Source organism: Cetorhinus maximus, chromosome 12, assembly GCF_964194155.1.
Source record: "Cetorhinus maximus chromosome 12, sCetMax3.hap1.1, whole genome shotgun sequence".
Lineage (NCBI taxonomy): Eukaryota > Metazoa > Chordata > Chondrichthyes > Lamniformes > Cetorhinidae > Cetorhinus > Cetorhinus maximus.
Genome location: NC_135890.1, coordinates 38,572,210 through 38,593,597, shown reverse-complemented (window position 1 = coordinate 38,593,597; position 21,388 = coordinate 38,572,210). Strand labels below are relative to the sequence as shown.

Genomic DNA, 21,388 nt, shown 5'->3' with positions numbered 1-21,388 from the left:
AGGTCAGAGGCTAGGAATCCTGCAGCGAGTAACTCGCCACCTGGCTCCCCAAAGCCTGTTTACCAGCTACAAGGTACAAGTCAGGAGTGTGATGGAATACTGTCCACTTGCCTGGATGAATGCAACTCCAAAAACACTCAAGCTCGACATCATCCAGGCCAAAGCATTTCATTTGATTGGCACTCCATCCACAAACTTTCACTCTCTCTACCACCAGTGCACAATGGCAGCAGTGTGTACCATCTGCAAGATGCACTGCAGGAACTCACCGAGTCTCCTAAGACAACATCTTCTAAACTCACGACCACCACCATCTAGAAGGACAAGGGCAGCAGACTGATGGGAAGTTCCCTGCCAAATATATTGGCATGGGTTGAGAATTGGTTGGCAGACAGGAAACGGAGAGAAGGAATAAATGGGCCTTTTTCGGAATGGCAGGTGGTAACTAATTGGGTACCTCAAGGTCAGTGCTTGGGCCCTACTCACAATATATATCAATGATTTGGATGAGGGAACCAAATGTAATATTTTCAAGTTTGCTGACAACACAAAACTAGGTGGGAATGTGAGTGTGAGGAAGATGTTAAGAGGCGTCAAGGCAATTTAGACAAGTTAAGTGAGTGGGCAAATACAAGGCAGCTACAGTATAATGTGGAAAAGTGTGAAGTTATCCACTTTGGTAGGAAAAAGAGAATGGCAGAGTATTATTTAAATGACACCAGAATGCACCCCATGAAAGTAGGATGTCATTAAGTGCATTAGTATGTCTGTGTTTTTTGACACCAACAGCCTAAAATATAGTTTGAGATGGTTTGATCCTTCCTCAACCAAAGATGATAACACTGCACTCATCCTTGAGTACTCTTTGAAATATGCAGCCACCTGAGGTTTGTATGTTGCTGAAAAGCAGGCAAATGTCTGCTTTCATGCTGAAAATGAGGGTGAGGAAAAGAGAATGTTGAGGAATAAGAACTGTAGATAACAAGTTTCCTTTTGAACCCATTGAATGTTTGTTAAGGGAGTATTTAGGTGAAACTTATTAGTTATTGTGCATGTTGCCACTTGTCTTGACAGCTTAGGTGTTTTTGGACCCAAGGTTACCTTGGAAATTTAAGGATTACTTATTGGGCCTTGTAGACATTGCTCCTAAGTGCCAGGTCGAAAGGTTTGATCAAAACATTTTGCATACAATTTACTTTTTTAAAATTTGAACTGGCAGTAGTGTGATCCAAATCAGGGACCCTCTGCTTTGTGTTTCAATTTCTAGTCTCTCAACTAACTGAAAGCCTGATAGTTTTTCAAAGATACAGCAAGTTCTTGTTCAGAAAAAAGCATCAGTCCCTCTGGCAACATCCTACTGTACATGAGTGCTGAACTTAGTTTAAGAATAAAGAAGACATAGCGGAAAAGATATCCTAGAGAGTCTATCGTTCCTATTGCTCATTTTCACTTCCTTATGATATACTAGTTGAATTTTTCTCTGAGCCTTTATTTGTGTGGTAATTAATAATCCACAAAATGATATGTACCTTTGCTTGAGAGTTGTTGAATAATTATATTTCAATAAATCTAATTTGTGAGCAGCAATTTGGATTGCACAAAAATGTTTCATATTACCATGTGTGTATAAGCAAGCTGAATGCGTATCGGACAAAGGAACATAAGAGCAGGAGCAGGCCATTCGGCCCTTTGAGTCTGATCCACCATTTGACTAATCATGGCTGATTTTCTATCTCAACACCATCTTCCCCCACTATTCCCGTATCGCTTTATGTCATTGGCATCTAGAAATCTATCAAACTCTGCTTCGAACATACTCAATGATGGAGCCTCCACAGTTATTTCAGGTAGAGAATTGGAAAGATTCACCACTCTGACTGAAGAAATTCCTCATCTCAGTCCTAAATGGCCTATCTCTTAATCTGAGATTGTGTTCTAGACTCCCCCCCACAACCAGGAGAAACATCCTTCCTGCATCTACCCTGTCAAGCCCTGTAAGAATTTTGTGCACTTCAATGAGATCACCTCTCATTCTTCAAAAACTCAAGTGAATACAGGCCCAATCTCCCAATCTTTCCTCATGGGCCAATCCCACCATCCCAGGGGTTAGTCCGGTGAACTCATTGCACTCCCTCTATGGCCAGTATATCCTTTCTTCCAAAACCGAACACTACTCCAGGGGTGGAATTGTCCCACATTCGCACTAAGTGCGGTAGCGGGTGGGTAAAACGACGTTTTACTTGCTAGCCGCGATGGCAGGTTTTAACACCGTACCATCCCAAACCTGCCACATTATTTATGCTCTCCCAGGAAACACGCAGTTTCCATGGCTGACAGGCTCTCATTCAACACCCACGCCCCCCAGCCATCATCACACCGGGAGCCATATTTAAAGTCCTGCCCGAAGCACACATCTCAGTGCTTCCAGACCACCACTGCTGCATGGAAGATATGGCCCTGAAACTGAAGAAGATTGCAGCCCCCAGGTTCAGCCTCAAGGTCCCTTGAGTGCCTTTTGGATGCTGTGGAGGCCAGCCGGAATGTTCTCTACCCCTGCTCTGGCCGCAGGATGGGCAGCAACAGCACTAACCCAGCTTGGAAGGTGGTGGCAGCGGTGGTCAGCACCAACGCCCTTCAAAAGAGGACAGCCACCCAGTGCCACAAGAGGATGAATGATCTCCTCTGTTCCGCCAGGGTAAGTCACTGTTCTCATCATTCTCAACTCCCCACATGGCACAAACCCATCACACATCCACAGGGCCCTTGCCGGTTCAAGGGACATCACCATTCACTCTCTCTCACTCACTGTCATTGTCCTCATTCCGTCCATGGGACCACTCACCTCCCACACAGGCCAGGCAAACATCATCTGGCCCGGCAGGCATCCTGCTTACACTCTATTACATCTCTATTCATGTAGGAAAAGCTGGCACACAACAAGAGGAAGAGGTCGCAGACTGGTGGAGGAATGCCCGAATCAAGGTCCTCACGGACTTTGAAAACAGCCGTCCAGCTGGCCGGCGAGGACCTGGACCGGTCCTGTGCTGACGGTGAGGTCGGCGGTGCTCTACCAAGTGAGGGTCCAGCAGTGCAACATCCATCAGACAACCATGCTGTGAGTGTTGTGTCCTGTTTCACAGGCCACTGCCATGCACTAATTATCTCTCCCTGCTTTCGCGGGCACATCTGGGAAACAGCCAACGGAGTCCATGACCCAGGTCCTCCAATCAAGCCCCGAAGAAACCACTGAAGAGGAATCTGGAGGCATCCTCCCTGAAGTCCTGTCACAGCGCTCACCCACACCCTCCACCAGTGCAGAGATGCACACCTCGGTGGGACCTAGCTTTAGAATAGCCCTGGGATCATAATCTGGTAAGCACATTGCACCGCCTGATCCTCAGCAGTTGGAGGCAGGGACTTCCCAGGTTTCTGGCACTCAGAGGACTGCTGGAGGCCAGAACTTTGCTAAGTCCGAGTCAGATGACGAGCCTCTGGACTCGGTCATGTCACAGTTGCTGAAGTTGCAAAGGCAAGCTCGGGAACATCAGGAAGGGATGTTCACTGCATTCCTCAGATTGCAAGGAATGATGGAGGAGTCTGTCCGTCTGCACTCTGAGATGATAGCGCTGGCATGTCAACACACCGAGATCAACACTGGTAGGGTGGCGGCCGCCATGGAGACCTTGGTACAGGACTTCTCTCCTACACTGCTGCGCAGGCTCAGCTCCATCGCCGATACCATATTTGGCCTCCAACAGTGTGTCTCTGTGAGAGGGGCGCTGGGCAGCTTGATCACACTCCAGCTACCCCTGCTCCTCAAGGAGTCAGCCTGGGCCCCCGGGGCACCCATTGGGAGGATCAGCAGGTGCACACTCCAGGCACATCCATCCAGGTGACCCCGAGAGTGTGCAGCCCATCCAACCTCCCTCTTCCTCTGACCTCAGCAGCTCCAGCTCCATAGGCTGAGAAGGGCACCAATGCCACACAGCATGACCCATAAGCAGGCTGGGGCCCTCCAAGTCTTGGCTCTCCAGAGGACGCCTTCCAAGGTCATCACGGACAGAGCTTTTCAGTCAGCAGGCTGCCTCCACTTCCGCTGTGGATGCCCGGGGAGCACCAAGATGTAGTGGCAGGGTTAGGAAAGTTAAAGAGAATTAGTTGCACAGCCTAGACACGGGTGTTAATCACTTGTACATACTGTTCACACTGTGCGCACCTGCAGGATGCGTTCCTGGTGGTCGCACACCAGCTGCACATTCAGTGAATGGAACTCCTTGTGTTTGATCTAGTCCACTGTGTTGTGGTGGAGATAAGGTGGGGTGGAAAGTTCTGGAGAACTTTGTGGCACTTTGATTCCTCTTTGTTGCTTGAGTGGGCAGATCTGCCACATGAGTGCAGTCACTTGCACCCTGCACCTGTGGGAAACCCGAAATCTGGGTAAATCCAATCGCTTTTGCATCCTGGTTGTCCTGGTCCTGGGCGAATTGCACAAAGTTGTGTGCCCTCGCAAAGATGGCATCTGTGACCTCATGGATGCATTTGTGGATGGAGGCTTGAGTTCCCACAGAGGTCACCTGTGGAGCCCTGAAAGGAGCTACTGGTGTAGAAATTGAGTGCTGTGGTCGCTTTCACGGCCACTGGCAGTGGATGCCCTCCATGTCCCTGTGGTGCCAAAACCAGCAGTAGCTGGCAGATGCAACCAACCAGTTCCTAGACATCCGCAGTCTTCGGCGACACTGGTTCTTGGTCATCTGCAGGAATGAAAGGCGGCGCCTATAAACCCTGGGTGTTGCTAGGCACTGGCCTGCGATGACTCGCTGTGGCTCTTGGGTGATGTGTGCGGGAGACCCAGCTGCCCCTTTTTTCCTGAGGTTGCTGCTCCTGCCTCTGCACAGCCAGGAGCCTCAGTCACTCTCTCCTCTGTCGTCTTCATGCTCTGTAGGCCATCAGGCATACAGTTAATTCACCAGGCTTCATGATCCTGATGTACTCCTGCAGGATGGAAGAGAGAGACACGTGGTTAGCATGGGTCTACTAAGAACCTGTCCTGGTTAAGTGTGATGGCCCCTTAATGCTTCCCGAAGAGTGCTGGCCACCACTTGGATGGCCAGAAATTAGTGCACTGCATGGCTGCCCTGTTAGCTTGAACCATGGGGGAGACTGATCCAAATCGGGATGCTGTCGCGTAGCGACACCCAGGGTTTATAGGTGTCGCCTTTCATTCCTGCAGATGACCAAGAACCAGTGTCGCTGAAGACTGCGGATGTCTAGGAACTGGTCAGTTGCATCTGCCAGCTACTGCAGGTTTTGGCACCACAGGGACATGGAGGGCATCCACTGCCAGTGGCCGTGAAAGCGACCACAGCACTCAATTTCTACATGGCCAACTGTTCTGCAGTCCACTGAAATTCTCATGAATTTGCAGTCTGTGCCAGTAGCTGGGGGGTGGGGTGGAAAGCTCTGGAGCACTTGGTGGCACTTTGATGCCTCTGCGTTGCTTGAGTGGGCAGAAAAGCTAATAGCCCGACCCCAATCATATCAATGTGGCTGCGCCTGAAATGTCTCAGTTGCAGAGGAATGGTCACTTTATACAGGTTTCCCTAATGCTTGTCCACTTACCTCGCCAACCCTACCCCCATCCCGAATGCTTGTGCGCTATATTCAGCGGCAGGGCTGGCCTTAACCACTCCCCCTCTCCCCTGTCACCAGTTGCCTCAAAGGCAGGGCTGCCCTTAACACTGGTTTCCTGCCATAGTAAAACCGATCGCGCCATATTGTCTGCTCATGCCACCGATCATGCCCGATGCCAACAGTCACGGAAAATTTCTCCCCAGGCGTGGTCTCAGTAAGGCACTACACAACTGGAACAAGAATTCCTTACTTCTGTACCCAAATCACCTTGCAATAAAGGCCAACATACCATTTGCCTTCCTAATTGCTTGTTGCACCTGCATGTTCGCTTTCAGTGACTTATGAACAAGAACACCCAGGCCCCTTTGGTGATCAACACTTCCCAATTTTTCCCCATTTAAGAAATACTCAGCATTTCTATTTTTCCTACCAAAGTGGATAACTTCACATTTTTCCACACTATATTCCATTTGCCATGTTCTTGCCCGCTCACTTTGCCTGCCTAAATCCCCTTGAAGCCTCTTTGCATCCTCCTCACAGCTCTCATTCCCACCAAGTTTTGTGTCATCAGCAAACTTTTAAATATTACATATGGTCCCCACATTCAAATCATTGATATAGATTGTACATAGCTGGGGCCCAAGCACTGATCCTTGTGGTACCCCACTGGTCACAGCCTGCCAAGCTGAGAATGATCCATTTATCCCTACTGACTGTTTTCTGCCCGGAGCCAGTCCTCAATCCATGCCAGTACATTACCCTAATCCCATGAGCCCTAATTTTGCTTACTGATCTCCTGTGTGGGTCCTTATTTAAAGCCTTCTGAAAATCTAAATACACCACATCCACTGATTCTCCCTTATCTATTTTGCACGTAAACTCCTAAAAAAATCTCCCAGCAGATTTGTCAAACATGATTTCCCTTTCATAAACCCATGTTGACTCTGCCCAATCTCACCACTATTTTCCAAGTGCCCAGTTTTCACATCCCTTATAATAGATTCTAACATTTTCCCGACTGCTGATGTCAGGCTAACAGGTCTGTAATTCCATTTTCTCTCTCCTTTTTTACTCTCTCCTTCCTTTCTTAAATACCAGGGTTACATTTGCTACCTTCCAATCTGCAGGCACCATTCCAGAATCTATAGAATTTTGACAGATGGTCACCAATGCATCCACTATCTCTACAGCCACCTGTTTCAACACTCTGGGATCTAGATCATCAGGTGCAGGGGATTTATCAACTTTTAGTCACATTAATTTCTCCGGCATTACTTTTTTACTAATACTAACTTCTTTCAGGTCCTCAATCTCACTAATCCCTTGGCTCCCCAATATTTCAGGGAGGTGTTTTGTATCTTCCCCAGTGAAGACAGACACAAAGTATTTGTTTAGTTTCTCTGCCATTTCCTTATTACCTATTATAAATTCTCCATTCTCTGTCTGTAATGGGCCCATATTTAGCTCTACTAACCTTTTCCTTTTTACATACCAATAGAAGCTTTTATAATCCATTTTTATGTTCCTTGCTAGTTTACTTTCTTATTCTATTTTCTCTTTATCAATTTCTTGGTTCTCCTTTGCTGAATTTTAAATTGCTCTCAATCCTCAGGCTTACTACTTTTTATTTTTTAGAAACTTTATATGCCTCTTCTTTTGATCTAATAGAATCTTTAACTTCTCTTGTTAGCCATGGTTGGATTACTGCTGTCTTTTTGTGCCTTAAAGGAATGTAAATTTGTTGCAAACCATGTATTAATTCTTTAAATGCTAGCCATTGTCTGTCTACCATCATACCTTTTAATGTAGTCCCCCAATCTACCTCATTTAATTTGCCCCCCATACCTTTGTAGTTTCCTTTGTTTAGATTAAAGACCTTAGTTTTGGGTTAAACTACATCATTTTCAAACTTCATGTAAAATTCTATCATATTTTGGTCACTCTTCCCTAAAGGCTCCTTTACAATGAGATTATTAATTTAGCCCTTTCTCATTGCACAATACTAGATCTAACCTTGGTATTTAGTTGGTTCTTCGATGTAGTGTTGTAGAAAACCATCGCGTATACATTCCAAGAATTCGCCCTCCTCAGCATTAGTGCTAATTAGGCTTCCCCAGTCTATATGTAGACTGAAGTCCCCCATGGTTACTGTATTATCGTTGTTACATGCATCTCTGATTTCTTGATTAATACCATGCCCTCCATTACCACTACTATTTGGTGGCCTATAAATAAATCCTACCACAGTTTGCTGCCTCTTGCTGTTTCTTAGCGTCACTCACAGATTCTGCATCTTGATCTTGGATCATTTCTCACTAATGTACTAATCCCATTCTTTATCAATGGTACAACTCCACCTCCTTTTCCTTTTTGCCTAGCCTTCCTAAATGCTGAATACCCTTGAACTTTCAGTTCCCAGCCTTGGTCACCTGCAGCCACATATCCGTAAGGGCAATTAGATCATACCTGTTTACCTCTATTTGTGCTGTCAATTCATCTACCTTGTTGCAAATGCTGCATGCATCCAGATAGTGCCTTTAATTCTGTCTTATTATTTTCGCAATCTCTAACCTTAACTGCTGGCAGACCCTTATGTTTCTATGCTCTGTCCCTTCCTGCCACACTCTGGTAACCATTTCCCTAATTGCTATCCTGCTCTCTTACCTTCTCTCTCTTTAGTTTATCACAAGTTCCCTCACCCTCTTTATTTAGTTTAAAGCCCTCTCCACTGCCCTAGTTATATGACTCGCCAGAACACTCGTCCCAGAATGTTTGAGATGAAGACCGTCCCAACGGTACGGCTGCCAATTTCCCCAATACTGATGCCAATGCCCAGGAATTGAAATCCATTTCTCCCACACCAATCTCTAAGCCATGCATTTAATTCTCTAATCTTATTTACTCTACACCAATTTGCTCGTGGCTCAGGTAATAATCCAGATATGATTACCTTTGAGGTTCTGCTTTTTAATTTAGCCCCTAGCTGCTTATACTCCCTAAGCTGAACCTCCTTCCTCGTCCTACCTATGCCATTGGTATCTATGTGGACCCACGATGACTGGACCCTTCCCTTGCCACTGCAAGTTTCTCTCCAGCCCAGAACAGATGTCCCAAACCCCGGCACTGGGCAGGCAACAGCGTTTTCTGGACTCACTCTCAGCTGCAGAGAACTATGTCTATCTCTGTCACTATACTGTCCCGTACCACCACTACATTCTGTTAACTCCCCCCACTTGAATGGCTTCCTGTACTATGGTGCCATGGTCAGTTTGCTCATCCACCCTGCAGTCCTCACTCTTGTCCGTACAGGCTGCAAACACCTCGAACCTGTTGGACAAATACAGTGGCTGAGGCTCCTTAATCCCCTTGCTTGTCTCCCTTGCAGTGAAACCCTCCTGTCCCTGACCACTGACAAAAACAGAAGACCCTATCCTAAGGGGAACGACCACCTCCTGGAGCAAAGTGTCCAGGTAACATTCCCCCTCCATGATGTGTGCAGTGTCCGCAGCTCGGCCTCCAGCTCAATGACTGAGCCGAAGCTCCTTGAGGTGCAGGCTCTTGGTGTAAAGGATATGAGAGAGATTTGTATATATGTTCGCATTACTGTAATTCATAGTTTTACTTTTTGTACAAGATTATATGCTTAAGAATAGGTCTTAATTATTTTAAACCAGTGGATTGCATCATTCTGTTTCAGGACTTTACGCAGGAGTAAAGTTTTTTCTCATTGACTTCATCTTCAAACGATGCCCAAGGCTTCGAGAAAAATATGATACTCCTTACATTGTGTGGAAGAATTTGCCCACAGACCCCCAGTTGAAAGAAAGAACAAATGCTGTACTGATGAGGCGGGTAGGTACTTTTGGTTAAAAGATCTGCTGTTTGACTTTTTTTTTTTGCTTGCAAAAACTAACTCGAGGTCCTGGCTAGTGGCTAGAACACACAGTTAACAATATATTTTGTTTTTTAACATGCTAGTGTTAAATGTCTTGTAACAAAGTTATGAACACAAGAGTGCAGTGTAGTTACAAATAATGTTAATCCTTCATTGCAAACCCTACAGAACCAACTACACCAAAAGCATTTTCTAAATTTTACTTAGCATTTGTATTTAAAAGCCAAGATGTACAAAAGAAAAATCAAATTATTTTTTCTTGATTGGAAGCAACCATCTGATGTTGGTTCAGCCATTGATCAACACTATTGTCGAGTTTCCAATTTAGTTTGTTTGTATGTATGTGTGTGTGTTGGTATGTGTGTGAAAGAGAGAGAGAATGAGAAAGTGCTGGGCTAGATATAATTCAGAAAATTAATTGTTTAAATTTAGCACCTTGTAGAGTAGCCATGACATAATTTGTTGTCTCTGTTACATATGTTTTATTGTTTCTTTTCCTGCTAGCTGTCAGGGTTTGAAAAGGTAGGGTTTAAGTCTCTAAAAATTTTAAGTATATTGTGTACTTTTAAAATTGTCCGTATTTATAAATTAGATATTGAGTGAAGTGTGGTCTAGTTGAAAATTGTTGTTATGTATTGTCTTATTTGTTTTAGTACTATTAAATAGCTTAGTAATTTGCTTTTCGTAGAAAGTGTTAGGTCAGTTAAAGGTGTTTTGAAAGTTAGATGTTAAAAGCAATCATTAAGCTGAAATCACCTGAAATGTTTTAATGAGGTAGGTAAATTCCAAGTTATTTTTGAGATTGCGACTATATAGCTTTTTAACTTATATCCCTTAAACACAGGATTCCCCTGGTGCGTTGCAGACTATCAGCTAGTTGTTTATTACAAGTGGATTTCTAACTATTTGAATTATAAATGTATAGTTTAATGAGCATTAAATGCTTTTCTTGAACCATAACTACTGAACCTGTTGCATTTTGTTCTGTTTTAGTGTTAATGGTGTATTGTCTTTTTGTAATGATAGAGCATGTTTTAAAGGTTAATGTGTCACATGATCTACCTTAAGTGTATTATTAAAGATCGCATAGGATTGATTCATTGCACAGCATTCAGAGATCAAATGATTCTTTTCTCTCAACTTTACAAAAAAGGTTTTAACAGATCACTGCAATGTATCAAATCTCCTTTTTGAAGCTGCACAGAAAAAAATAAAGTTTAAAAACTGAAGCACCAAGTTACCTTTAGGATTAAATATAATCTTTGGTAATAAGTTGATGATTTTAGTGTTGGTTGACTGAATTAGATAATTTGTGAAGCTCTGTCATTGGGTCTTAAACCTGATGCAAATAATTTTTGCAGTTAATTTTCTGTAAAGTGTCATCTCGGTGTAATATCTTTTAGTCTTTTGTTACTTAATCCTTGTACTGCTCTGCCCTGCAATATAGCTTTCCCACTTAATTTCCAGATATTGCTTTGTGAAAATGTGGAAAGTTGCTAACGAAACATATGCAACAATATTTTTTCCTTTCTTTTATTTTAAAAGAATTTGAGTCATTATTCATCAGGTAAAGCATGTGGCAAGGAAGATGGAAAGATTCAAGGAGAAAATGCCAGAGCTCAGCATATAGACAGCTGATTGGATGAAAGGTTTTTGGAATGCAAATGAGAGCAGAGTTAGAAGGAATCAGAGTTTCGAGGTTTTCAGGACTGGAGATGGCTACAGAGATGGAGGGAGATGAGGCCATGAAGGGGCTTAACCGCTAGGTAGAAAACTTTATATGTGAGGTATTGGTGATCTGCGAACCAATGTAATACAACAGCCCAGGTGATGAGTGAGTGAGCCCGTGAAGGATAGGATGAAATATGAGCAACAGAGTTTTGGATGAGCTGAAGAAGGGTGAGTGCTTGGGAAGCATACTATGTGAGCAACTGATTCAGTGATGGGGAAACATTTCAGCTAGAGGGCCACATTTGGGTATGGAAATGCTCAAGAATTGCACAATTTAGATACAGATAAATTTTGGTACAAATAAACATAAAACCTTTGCTTTGCAATAATTGAACCAAACATACCCTCTATTTCGTGCCCTCTTAGCTTGAGGGGAACAATGTAGTTGATCACCCCTCTACAATGACATCAAAGTCCAGTGTCGTCCTTGTTGTGGAATGAGGAGCTTCAATGATGGTCAATTAATTAGGATCTGTTGCAAGATTTATCGTATCTCAGCAAAGAAAACGTTTGCTCACACGTGAGTGGAGTCAAACAAAACAAAGATTTTCTGTGCCACCTTACAGATATTTGGGAGCTTGGACTCATTCGAGCAAGCCTAAAACTCATCCCGTTTTCCTGGATTGTATTTTTCTTTGAAGGTGGTTCAGTGTTTAAAATGCACAGTTTGCCAGGATCTATCCATCAAGGTGGATAGATTGAAAGGTCAATGTAGCAAATGTAACACTGCTTTTTCAAGAAGGGAGGGTAAGAGAAAGCAGGAACCTACAGGCCAGATAACCTAACATCAGTCTTCTGGAAAATGTTGGAAGCTATTATTAAAGACGTCTTATCAATACACTTAGAAAATCATAGTATGATCAAAGTCAACATGGTTTTAAAAAACTGAAATTGTGTTTGAGAAATTTATTAGAGCCTTTTGAAGATGTAGCTAGTAGGTAGATAAAGGGGAACCAGTAGATATAGTATACCTGGATTTCCAAAAGGCATTCTATAAGGTGCCATGTAAAAAGTTAATGGGCAAGATAGGGGCTCAGGGAGCTGGAGGTAATATATTAACATGGATAGAGATTTGGTTAACAGACAGGAAGCAAACAGGCATAAATGGGGCATTTTGAAGTTGGCTGGCTGTGACTAGTGGCATGCTGTAAGGATCAGTGGTGGGGCCTCACTACTTACAATTTACATTAATCACTTAGATGAAGAGACAGAAAGTAATGTCTCTAAGCTTGCTGATGATACAAAGCTTTGTAGAAATGTAAGCTTTGTGGAAATGTAATCTATGAGGAGGACAAAGAGAGGCTGCAAAGAGATAAGACAGGTTAAGTGAGTGGGTAACATGGTGGCAGATGGCATATAATATGAAGTGAGGTTATTTAATTTTTTTGTGAGAATAGAAAAACAGAATATTTCTTATAAGGCATGGAACTTGCAAATGTTGATGTGCCGAGAGATTTGAGTGTGTTGGTAAAACGAACATAAAGTTAGCATGCAGGTACAGCAAGCAATTAGGAAAGCAAATGGCATGTTGACCTCTATTGCAAGGGGATTGAAGTACAAGAAATAGGTCTTGCTACAATAGTTCAGGGCTTTGGTGATACCTGGAATACTGTGTGCAGTTTTGGTCTCCATATTTAAGGATGGATATACTTGTATTGGAGGCAGTACAGCAAATGTTCAGCTAGAATGGCCCCTGGGATGAGAGGCTGAGTAAATTGGGCCTATATTCTCTGGAGTTTAGAAAAATGAGAGGTGATCTCATTGAAACATACAAGATTTTGAAGGGGCTTGACAGAGTAGACACTCAGAGGTTGTATCACTGGCTGGGGAATCTAAAATACAGGAGCATAGTCTCAGTATAAGGGCACAATCATTTGGACTGAGATAAGCAATTTCTTCACTCAAAGGGTTGTGAATCTCTGGAATTCTCTACCCCAGAGGGTTGTGGATACTTCATTGCTGAATACATTTAAGGCTGAAATAGGCAGATCTTTGGTCTCAGGGAATTGAGGGATGTGGGGAGCAGGTGGGAAAATGGAGTTGAAGCCCAAGATCAGCTATCGAATAGCGGAGTAGGCTTCTGTGGGCCATGTGATCTTCTCCTGCTCCTATCTCTTGTGTTCTTGTGTCACCAAGATTTCTTGTGGAGACCTGAGTCGTAAGTATTTTGTGCCTCGGTACCGGTACAGGGTATTGTAGCATTTATGCTTCTATATTTCAATCTCTTATCCAGCAGAATTGTAGATTAAGTTTTTTGCTGGGTATACAAACCTGCTACCCTCTGGTTCTTATGCCAATTACTTTAAATCTGTGTACTCTGGTTACCAACCCTTTTGCCACTAGAAACAGTTTCTCCTTATTTATCTAATCAATACCTTTCATGACCTTAAGCACCTCTATTAAGTCTACCCTTCATTTTCTCTGCCCTCAGGGGAACAGCCCAGCTTCTCTCATCTTCCCACTTAACTCAAGTCCCTTGTCCCTGATGCCATTATAAATGAGGCTATTGGAACTTATCATGTAAAAAATTGACAGGACATATACAAGATTTTTTTTAATAGATTATAGATTTATAACCATTCTAGTGACTGAAGGCACTTTTCCGTGTTTTACAATGCTTCGGCTTGAGGGTCCCGGATTCAAATCCTGGTTTGTGTTGTTAGTTAGCTGATCTAGTGCTGTACTACTCCCCTCAGCATTATTAGAGGGGCAGGGAAGAAAAGAATAGGTCTGCCCACAAGCATGACCCAGACCTCCCTGTTGTTTGCCATTTCAAAACACCGCCCTACTCTCATGCCCACATGTCCGTCCTTGGCCTGCTGCAATGTTCCAATGAAGCTCGACACAAACTGGAGGAACAGCACCTCATCTTCCGACTAGGCATTTTACAGCCTTCCGGACTTAACATTGAGTTCAACAACTTCAGATCATGAACTCTCTCCTCCTTCCTCACCCCCTTTCTGATCCCCCTTTTTGCAACAATTTATAAATTTTTAAATATAATTTTCTTTTCCCACCCATTTTTAAATTTATTTCGATCTATCGTTTTATCTCCACCTTTTAGCCCATTTCGATCCCTTCCCCCCCACTAGGGCCATCTGCCACTTGCTTGTCCTGCTTTCTACCCTTAATGTCACCATTAGCACATTCCTTAGATAATATCATCAACATCCTTTTGTCTATGACATCTTTGGCAATCTCTTCTTTGCCTCTACCTACCACTGGTCCTCTATCCAGCTCTACCTGTCCCACCCCCCTCAACCAGCTTATATGTCACCTCATTTCTATATTTCCTTAATTCTGATGAAGAGTCATATGAACTCAAAACGTTAACTGTATTCCTGTCCGCAGATGCTGTCAGACCTGCTGAGTTTTTCCAGCTATTTTTGTTTTTGTTTAAGAAAAGAATAGTGTTTATACCTGCTCAAAAGTGTGCATTGGTTCTGGATATGACAGGAGTTGGATACAGTGATGCCACCTGCATGGCTCCTGCTCCTCCTCGTACCTTAAAGTCTGCTAGGAACGTTGTCGTTTTGGGAATGTAGCCGAGATCCGGGTCCTTATAGGTGGTGGGAGGAAAGGGGTGAGGTGGGGGAAAATGATATGAAAACGGTGGAATGTACCTGAAATCTGAACTCTCTTTCGAACCTGTGTTTGCTTGTTTGAGTGTGTGTGTGGTGGGTTTTTAAAAAAAAATCAGGAAGGATCTATTGTTTCAGTTTTTTGGCATTTGGAATATGTTTTGCTCATTTACTGTGCTTATATCCCTAGTGCAGATGTAGTCCAGATCAGAAACTCCTGTGGGAGTTTACCCATGTCTGAATTAATTAGTTAAGTCTGGAGGTGACAAAGGTATGGATGTGGATTTTGGCAGCAGATGAACTGAGGCAGGGGCAGAGGTGGGCAATGTTCCTAAGGTGACCTTTGTTGTAGAGAGTATAAGAGGTTGGAAATGCAGCTTGGGGTTGAATAGGATGCTGATGTTGCACAAAGTCTGAGTCAACCTGAGACTCTGGCAAGATATGGAGTTTGTGGTAAGGGCCAAAGATGAAGCCTTTGATCTTTCCAATGTTTAGAGATTGCAGCTCATCTAGAACTGGATGTCGGACAAGCAGCCTGAATGCTGGAACTTCCTGGTCTGTTTGGCTAAGATACAAAGCCTCATCTTTAAGTTATTGAGGTAGTTTTGTGATGTTATTTTACAAGTTAATATATGTCTCAAATTGGTGTTTGAAATTGTCATATTTGGCAGTTGGCTAAATCTAAATGGAGATAAGAAGTAGAAAGTTGAATTGGTAGGCTTTTTGAGTTTTGTTGAGCTCTTTCTAACTATTATTTTAAATATTTTTGGAGACAGCCAAAATCTCAGAACAATGTGGATTCAGAGGGGGAGAAACATACGTTTCAGCTTGATGTTACATTGCTGCAGTTCTTAGATTCTTTTGATGTTCCTAAAGTAAATGGTGTAGCACCCTCCAGTGGCATATGTATTTCAATTTCCTTGTCAGAGGTTGCACTAAGACGACTTTCTTTCTTCCCCTCCAGAAGATGGAATTTTTTCTGAATCATCAAATGCAAGCTTCAGTTATAATGTGCTGGTAGTTTTAATTTCAGCTATCTATTTTAAAGCATAGATCCAGTTATGTTAAATACTTGAGTTTTTTTGACCAGCTATATTCATTTTCATTAAGTGCAGCTCAGGCTGATGAGGTGGAACTTTCCCCATTTTGATGGCTTTGCGGATACGGTGTGAATTAAGTCCTTAGCTTAGTTCCTAGTGGTTGCATATCTACAGTACAAAACTTCATTATATGACACAACATAGCAATAAATTCTGTTGGAGAGAGGCTGTAAAAAGTCACAAAATTTGAGTATTAAAAAGAAACCTGAATTGTTCTAGTTATTCACAAAATGTCAAATTGATGAATTTTTCATTTAACAAATGCAGGATTGCTGCATTACTCAGCCCATCTAAAATTTCAGAGTGCAGTCTTTAAAGTAGTGATTTCTTGTACAAATGCAAAATGTTTCTTTGGGGTGGGAGAAGAGACACAAAAGCTGCCAACATGTGTATCTCAATGTATTGTATCAGATTATGTTTGTAAGTGAGGAATTTTGAAATTTTTCATAAAAAATAATTTCGACCCTTTTCGATACTCTTACACCCACCATTTGATTTCCCACCCCCGCCCACCCCCTCACTTTGTCCTGTCACCAGGTTCCTTTTTTTTTTTAACTACTAGCACCCACCAATAAATTTTTCCCTGTTCTGTTAAGGGGACAAATTCACTATGTTTAAAAGCATTAATTTTTTTTTGAGTAAAGTCATTTTCAAGATTCATCCAGATCAACAAAAATCACAGGACACTGAAACAGCTCAGATGAGGAGGTTGGCACTCAAGCATAACATACTGTCCATTTAAAAGAAGACTATTTACATTGAGGTCCATTCTTGAATTCCAAAAAGTGCTCCTTCGCTCTGAGAACAAGATGTTTCAGAAATTACTTTAAAACTTGCAAATTTTGTGATTATCTTGAACAACTAATATTGTTTAAAAACCAATTAAGGAAATAATTTTTTGATTTTATACAGATTTTATTCAGTCTAGTGAGCTTTCCTGGATGCTTGAGCTCAGTAAAGTCAGTTGATCTTCCTCATCTGAATCTTGTGAATACAAAGTTCTTCAGATTCTAATATTATTGACTATGCTAGAAAAGAGAAGGAATTAGCAATTATACGATGGTTAAAAACAACACACAAGTGACTTGGCCAACAAATTGAATAGGATGACGTGCTGAAACTCATCCTGCAAATTTGGAGAAATTGATGATGAAAAGTTCAAAAAAACATGAAAGGGCGAAGGTTAAAATAATGGAAAGAATTTAATTTTATAAATTGATTGCAAATTTTGCTCATTTTAATAACACTTTTCTTTAATAACTGAATATAAATAAATGAGTTTCAACTATTTTTCTCTATATTCTGGAAAGCCAAAGAATAAAATGGAGGGGGAGGGAAGTCTATTGACCAGTCAATGTTAATTCCCACCATGTGGCTTAAACCTTCATAGTTTAAAGCTTCATATGATCCAGCCCCCAATTTGATTGTGATGTTTCCACAGATTCCGACAGTTGTGTCAAGATCCAATGTTACTGCCAACAGCATGTCTGTGTATAGCAAGGAGGATGATGGTGCACGTTCTCACAGCTCCAAAAAAAGCAGCTTCTGTGAGATCTTCAGTTTGGCAGAGAATGAACGACCTTTACCAGGTAGCTACAACAAAATCTTTCTATAATTCATTATAATCCATGATTCTATTTAAAAATACTTTGGAAACTCCTATGTCAGGGTCTGTCAATAGAAAAATCAGTGTTGTTAATATGTGGATGCAGCACTTGTTATGCCTATAGATGGTACTATGTGAAGTTTGTTATGAATATTAAATTCATGAAAAGTTAACTGCTACAATGGAGTACATTGAGATTTAATACCAAAAATGTTGGTTGAGTCTGCAAGTGGTTGCAAGTCCTGGCCACCTTGCTGTGCAACAGCCTAACTTTTTGAGATGGCCGTCGTGTTTATATCAACAATAGAAAGGTAGTAACTTCAGTTTAGAAATGAGTACAAAACTTTATGAAAATATTTTTGCCCCTTTCAACTTTCTTGCACTTCCATTTATCTCACCTCTCTGGTAACCTTTTCCTTTTTAAATTTTCTCAAGCTGTCCACAATAACTTTATGAATCCATGGACCTCTTATCATCTGCTGGTGTCTAAACAAACTCTACATTAGCTCTCCACCTCAACTGAGGAAGTCATCTTCCCCACCCAATCACCACACCCTCCCCAGTCCAACTCTAACCCTTGTTTAAATAATCTGCTCTCCCTCCTCTCAGCTTCCTGCTCTCTATCCCCACTTGACCTAAATATTGCATTTGCTCTTCACTGCCAATATGCAATGCCATGGAAGATTGACTAGTTTTATCTAAATAAATAGGAACAGGAGTAGGCCATTCAGCCTTTCCCATGCTACTAGATCGTGACTGCTCTACTTCAACTCTATATACCCATTTTAGCTCCATATCATTAGGTACCCTTAGCTGACAGAGACCTGTCCATCTCAGTCTCGAAAGCTGCAATTGTTCAAGCATCCACTGCCTTCATAATTGTTTATCCAGATTACTGCTCCTTTGAGGGGACTTCTTTGATTCTTCTTTTGATTGGCCTTTCGGCAAAACAGGAGGGATACAGCGCAAATTCACCAGAATGATATTGGGTTAAATTATGAGGACAGGTTGCATAGACTAGACTTGTATTCCCTTGAGTATAAAGGATTAAGGGAAACTATTTGAGGTGTTTAAGATAATTAAAGGATTTGGTAGGGTCAATAGAGAGAAACTATTTCCTTTAGTGGGGAAACCCAGAATAAAGGGATAAACTAAAATTAGGGCTAGAACATTTTGTGGTGATATCAGAAAGCACTTCTTCACTTAAAGGGTGGTGAAAATCTTGAAAACCTCTCAAAAAGCTGTTGCGGCAAGGTCAATTGGAAAAATTTGAAAGCTGAGATAGATTTTGTGAGATAACGGTAAGTGGAGATGAGACACAGATCCACCAGAATCTAACTGAATTGTGGGACAGGCTCAAAGGACTGAATAGCCTACTCCTGTTTCTGTATTCCTAGTTAGAAGACTAAGTAGCATGCAGACCAGAAATAACATTTGTTATTGTCAGAGTTTAATTTTGCTAATTGTCTATTAAGTCCATTTTTTCCCCCTTGGTCTCAGTGAAGATTTTATTTTGTCAAATGTGAATAAAGACCAATTTTGGAAGAAAAATGACTTTGTTAGTAGTACAAAACATGCATAACAAATCAGAAATTAAGTTCACTTTTCATGAATATATTTTCCAGTATGTGAAAATGGCTGGCGCTGCTGTCTAATTAACAGGGATAAGAAGATACCCACTGACTACATTCGGAATGGTTTTCTCTATGTGACAGAAAAGTAGGTAATATTACAAGCTTTCTATAGAGATGAAATAGTGTGTAACAAAATATAAATTGTTCAATAATGGTACAATTTAACAATTTTTAAAAATTGCATTTATATAGTGCCTTTCACAACCATAGGATGTCCCAAAGCGCTTTACAGGCAGTGAAGTATTCTTTTGAAGTCTGGTCACTCTTGTAATGTGGGGAATGCAGCAGCCAGTTTGCACATACCAAGATCCCATAAACAACAATGTGATAATGACCAGATAATGCGTCTTTGTGATGTTGATTGAAGGATCAATATTGACCAGAACACTCGGCAAGAATTTCCTGCTGCTCTTCGAAATTATGCCATGGGATCTTGTACGTCCACCTGAGAGGGCAAACAGAGACTCAGTTTAACGTCTCATCCAAAAATCAATGCTTCTGACACTGCAGCATTTCCTCAGTACCGCACTGGCATGTCAGGCTTGATTTTAAGACAAAAATCAAACATTTGGAACTACTTAGGACAAGACGACTAGGTTTATTTGTTAAGACAAAATAATGTAAGACAATATCTCGTATGAAGAAGATGCTGACTAATATGTTATGATAATTCTACAACCAAAATTTTTTTTAAATCCTGAATGTATTCCGTGCTAAGGTTTGGCTGGCTACCTATCTAGAGCAATTACATAAATGTTTTTCCCATTGATTTTTAAATGTTTCCTGCTCTTTGTTTTTCATTCTTCACATCTAGCCACAATGCCTGTATCACACAAAGACGATGACACGTTTGTGTTTGCTAAAAGAGCCACATATAACTGGTCTTGAATTAATTTAATTGACACCAGTGATGCACATGTAGTTTTAACTCCAGTACTAGATAATACTATTTATATGTTAGATGCTTTAGTGAAGCATCGGAACTTAAAACTAGCAGAACAACTGATTTTAGTGCCACATTTTTCCTAGCATTCAACTGTCTGCTGGTTAGTTGGAAGAATAAACCTGGAAGGGTGCCTCGCTGGATTATTTCATGGTTTACTGCTTAATCAAAAATAACAGGTTTTGTAGTCAGTCATTCTATTTAATAGCAGCAGAAGAGGTATATATCTATTCATGCGTCTCAGTACATTAGAAAAATGAATTGGCACAAGTGAAACCAAGTTCTAGATTTGTAATATTATGCTAACAGCTAAATTTTGAGTTCATTGTTAACATTAAACAATGTTAATTTATTGTATTAGTGCCTTTCTGAAATACGTTTCCGATTCTGCTCAATTGCAACAAATCATGTGCAGAGCAATTAGATTTAGAGTCCGAGTGAAATTGAGTTTAACTGGAAGAGAGAATGGAATGGTGTTCTCACAATCAGAAACCTTTTATCACCCTTATCCATAGTTCAGCACTTCGTGAACAAAAGCTTTTTTTAATGTTCAGCAAAATGTTTATGACAAAGCCTGGTGCTATGACATGAATAAATCACATGCTTATACTTGTACTCGCTTAATATTTAGGAGAATAAACCCACATGAATGGATAACTTAAAACAGATTACAGTGTTTGAGAGAAAAAAAATCCTCTCCTGTCTTTTTCAATGATAGCTGCACTATTAAGTTTTGCTACAGCCCAGTTGTTGAGTCCTATTTGCCAATCAATGCATTAAGTTTTTACAAGCATTTTGTCTAGATATGGAACTTGCCTAGTAACCTGGTCACCGCTATTTTAATGCCGGCAGTAACCTATTCGTATGCAGTGTGTTCTGTCACCTGGCAACATTTTATTATGAATATTTCAATATTAATTGTTTGCATGTCTTGTTACATTTGTAATTATCTGTGAAGCCTGCAGGCAGCCCTGTAATAGAGCACTTAGCAATGTTTTTCCTTTTACAAAAAAAGTCTGTGGTGTTGTTTTAGTCCTGTATTAAGACAAAAATCGAGAATGCTGAAAAAATTCATCAGATCAGGCAGCATCTGTGAAGAAAGCAGTCTATCTGTACATGATTTGAATGTAATTTATATTTCTTGCTTTGTAGTTCCTGGTTTAGAATCTAGATGTCTTAGTGAGGCTTCTTCAATCCGACTGGTTGAAGCACCATGCTGTTGTTTGTCCTGCTCACTCACACCACGTCTCTATAAGGGGCGGAACGC

General features: G+C 41.4%; 1 protein-coding gene across 2 annotated transcripts in view; it reads left to right on the top strand.

The window, feature by feature from the left end:
• Positions 1–21,388, top strand: part of gramd4a (GRAM domain containing 4a) — a 158,272-nt gene that overhangs the window by 129,230 nt on the left and 7,654 nt on the right. For both annotated transcript variants that reach the window (XM_078553353.1, XM_078553355.1), the window contains 3 exons: positions 9,329–9,483; positions 17,380–17,527; positions 19,170–19,263. In XM_078553353.1, coding sequence (XP_078409479.1) covers positions 9,329–9,483; positions 17,380–17,527; positions 19,170–19,263 — 397 coding nt within the window. The remainder of the gene's footprint in view (positions 1–9,328; positions 9,484–17,379; positions 17,528–19,169; positions 19,264–21,388) is intronic.